The sequence below is a fragment of the Mytilus edulis genome, chromosome 4 (genome assembly GCF_963676685.1).
Source record: "Mytilus edulis chromosome 4, xbMytEdul2.2, whole genome shotgun sequence".
Lineage (NCBI taxonomy): Eukaryota > Metazoa > Mollusca > Bivalvia > Mytilida > Mytilidae > Mytilus > Mytilus edulis.
The window spans coordinates 58,198,827-58,203,294 of NC_092347.1; the positions used below are offsets into that span (position 1 = coordinate 58,198,827).

At 33.8% G+C, this 4,468-nt stretch overlaps 1 protein-coding gene across 1 annotated transcript; it reads right to left on the minus strand.

The window, feature by feature from the left end:
* Positions 1-500: 500 nt before the first annotated feature.
* On the minus strand, positions 501-2,422 carry LOC139521455 (tripartite motif-containing protein 2-like). Its single transcript, XM_071314929.1, has one exon. It carries the CDS (start codon positions 2,379-2,381, stop codon positions 501-503), a length of 1,881 nt encoding a protein of 626 aa, XP_071171030.1. The 5' UTR covers positions 2,382-2,422.
* Positions 2,423-4,468: the final 2,046 nt, after the last annotated feature.

Below are 4,468 nucleotides of genomic sequence, written 5' to 3' on the forward strand. Positions count from 1 at the left end.
TTCCTATCTTATTTAGCCCCAATAATCATGTCAGACATAAGCCATTGTCATTACTTAAAACCAATAAATGTATTCTAATCTGAGGAAGAAATTAGACATTTTAACAAAAAAAATTACTAATGATACTGACAATCCACCACAAAGTAATATAAATAGAACCATACCAATAGTAAGCAAATACATATAAAAAAATAGGTGGTATGATTGCCAATGAGACAATTCTCCACAAGAGACCAAATTGACACAGAAATTAACAATTCCCAGCTACAAAATGTATCCAAAACCAAAGATGTAGAACATGTTCTATCATAATATTTGGTTACTAATGTAATTACTGTCTCCCCATGTCTGTATTGAACATAAAAAAATATCAAATAAATAACACTCCTAATGCTCAGATCGGTTGTCACCGAGCAACACAGTTATTAACACCATATAGGAAAAACATAGAACTTTATTGTCATAAGACACTGTCAAACATCCAAACATACTATCCACACTCATCTGTGTCCACACTTGTATTGGTAGGAAAATACATCCATTTTTTGATAATCCCAATTTAAAGTTGTATTATCACACGCCCACAAAAAGCCACATTCATCAACACTAATAACTTTAGACTTAGTTTTCAACAAGTTTCGTTGAAACATTCCATTTTCCGATAAAATATCGATTAGATTATTGTTGAAATCTGATACTAAAATATTTCCATAATTATCAATAGCTATACTTCGGAAATGTGCATTTGATCGTTTGAATGTCTCAAGAATGCTTCCATGTTTATTTGTTATAACAACCGTATTTTGCGTTGAAATAACAAGATTGCAGTTCCTAGTTTCTGTCATAAGTATATCCGTACTAGTAAAAATGTTAGTATTCTGCAGTTTGTTTTTGGGATCTGTGATTTTTATTTTGTTTTGAACACCTTCGTTTTGGGATACTACACAGAATACCTTTTCCTCTTTATTATACACAAGCAAATTACCATTTCGAGTGAAACAACCGACCGATCCGTTTTGAAATGAAACTTTATACCCTTCTTGAAATTGTGAATTTACATTCCTTACTGCAGACTGTCCAGTCCAAAACCATAATTCATCTGCAGACTTTCTAAGCATTCTTTTGCTTTCCTTTGGTGGTGCATAAGTAGAACGCACAGTTCCATCTTGATTACACAGGCAGACCGAATTCACGTTGAATATCCAGGTATTGTCGTTATTTGCGGCAATAATATCTTCTATACTTTCTGGAAATTGAAAGCTATGTACCTTTTCTACTTTAGGAAGCAGTTCAGGAACAGGCAATTGTGTATATAAAGGTGTAATAACATTAACGTTTGAAGCTTTAACCTTTCCAACCAAATTTTCTACGGTAGCTTCAACGAATTCCTCACATTCATATTTAAACACATGCAAACTCAATGGATTCAGAGTTTTGTTCAGGACTTTGTCAAGGTGACCACCGATAACAAAGGAATCAACCGTTAACACTTTATCTGGAGACCTGTCAGTGAAATCCTCCGTTGTCTTGATGAGACCAGCCAATGACAATTGTTCTGTTTCTATTTCATTCAAGTACGTATCAATCATTTTGATATCGATCTTTTTAGTGTTGTCTATTGTAGCTATTTGTTTGCTTGTCAATATATCGACAGTGTTGCAGAATACATCTTTAATGCTTGTAGCGTGTGATAAAATGTCTTTTTTCAATATGCTGCAGTTTTTGTAATAATAGTTTTCTTCTTGTTTGACTCTCTCTGCGGTGTTTCCGAGAACCGAAATTCTTGATTTCAAGCTTGTTGTTCTGGCCAATAACATTTTCTTCTTAGACTGAGCTAACTGAGATAGGTTCTGAATATTGTGAAAACGGTGGTCTTTTTCTGAACACTCACTACACAAAAAGATATTACAGGGAACGCAAAATAAAATTATCTCTTTTCTATGTTCATTGCATTCAGTTGCTGAGATATCATCATGTGCGTCCAACTGTTCTAATTTCAATTTCTCAAGCGAGTGATTGTGTGACGTTTTTATTTTCTTATGGTAGTCTCTACAGTTCTTGCATAAATTTGTTTTACAGTCCAGACATTTAGCCACTGCAATATTTCCCTCCAAACAAAATTCACACATATCATTTAATTCATTGTCACTGTGAGATCGTTTCAAGTTGAAAGGATAAGATTTCAAACCACTTACCCCTTTGTCTGGTATAGAAACTTTTGTCCTACATAACGGACACGTCAAATAACTATCATTTACATCCAGTTTTTCCAGACACGGTGTGCAAAAAGTATGGAAACAGTCCAAGAGTCGCGGTTCTGTGTACGGAGACAAACAAATCCCACATTTTGATTCAATATCGGAATAGTTTCCCTGCGCCATGTCAAACCGATGTATCTTGGCAACAAAACCTAACAAGGAAGTTCACGTTTATCCAAGTATTGGCTTTTCAAAAAGTTTGTTTGACCTTATCATTAAATGAATATACAAATGTATAGTTATAAGGGTAAATGCGTCTTCAGTGAAGATACAAAAAAGTATTAAAACAAATAACTTAACATATATTAAGTATAACGTTATATAGCGATTATCAAAATTATTGACGGCAAAAGATTGTACAAAAATAGAAAAGTTAAAGTTATCACTCGACACGACAAAACAGTGTTTGAGGCAATTCAGTATATCAAATCGTTTAGAAATAAAGCAGGGGCGGATGCAGGAATTTTCGAAAGGGGGGGGGGGGGGGGGGGGGGGGGGGGGGGTGCTAACCCAGGGCAAAGGAGGCAAAAGGGGGGGGGTGCAAACATATGTCCCGATACAAATGCATTGATCGGCAAAATAAAGGGGGGGTGCGCACACCCCGGAACACCCCCCCCCCCCCCCCCTGGATCCGCCACTGTAAAGCAAAGCATATAATGTTCCAAATAGGCTCCAATGATATAGAACAGAAAACACCGGGATGAGGTTATCGAAGAAATAGAAGAACAAGTCAGGAGTGACACAAAGATATAACCCAGATGCAACAACACTTTTGGTGAAATACTGCCACGTTTTTTGAGTGACAGATATTATGCTAAATTTTTTAATGAACACCGCCTTATTTTTTAATGTTCAATTGTATGAATTAGGTAAAGATTTAGATTTACATTTTGTAAGGTATGATTTCATTCAACCTGATTATTTTGAAGATGGAATACATATCAAAGGTCATGGCATTCCAATTATGGTCTACCTAATTATCAAATGCCAAATTCAATGACAAACAGAAAGCAGAGAGATAATCAAGCTTTTGAGCAAAAATCACATTTTAATAACCCTATACATGTAGGGAGTGAAAGTGCTATGAATGGCAGAAATAAAACTGTAAATATGATGGAACTCATGTTACAGGAAATGAGAACGGGGTCAGTGGTAAATATGTCTAAATGTTTAGAAGAAAAATGTTATAGTTTATTGATATATTGCTTACCGGTATATGTTCACCGCCATATGCACTTTTCATATGTTCTTATTACAAACTGATTTTTTTTAGGTCAGTGGTAAATATGTCTTAATGATTAGAAGAAAAATGTATAGTTTATTGATATATTTGCTACCGGTATATGTTTTCACCATATGGACTTTTAATATGTTCTGATTACAAACTGATTTTTTATATATAGGACTCAAGGACAAATGGGTGGTGTAAAATAATATACCCTAACCCTACTTTAAAGGCATTACATATTTAAAAGAAGGCAACAACCTCGCCAAATAGACTATGGCTTATGTTGAATAAGAACTTTTTTGGATTTGTACATGATATTTATATGTGCGCTCTTTATATACCCCCCTTTTCATCATCTCACTATGATAATGACTTGGATTTTTTAGAAAATGAGATATCCTCTTTCTCCATGAATGGAGAGATTGTATTGATTGGGGATCTAAATGCTCAAACTGGCCAAAGAGCTGACTTTATTGTAAAAGATTCTGATCACATCAAAAATTTTGATGGTTTTGATTTACTCCTTGAAAATTATATTACTGATTCAGAAATTAAAAGAAACAATCAAGATACTTCTGTCAATACAGTTGGCACAAAGTTATTAAACTTGTGTTTGTCTTCAAGGCTGCGTTTACTCAATGGTCGATTTTTAGGCGACTCATTGGGATATTATACATATATGTCAAGCAGTGGATTTAGTACTGTTGATTATGCTGTTGTTAGCGAGTCTCCTGTCCTCAGTCAAATAAATAAAATAGGAAACAAAATAAGGAATAATCCAAATAATAATGGTTTAAAGCAAAAGTTTTTTTAGTTAAAAAAAACAAAACATGAAGAAAATGGTTAAACAGAAAAAGTATGAATATAAACAAAAACTTTATAATTGTTTAAGTGAATATATTAATCAAAATCCAAAGAAATATTGGAAAATTTTAAAATCACATAAGAATAAAACAGAAAAAGATGAAATACCAGAGGTATT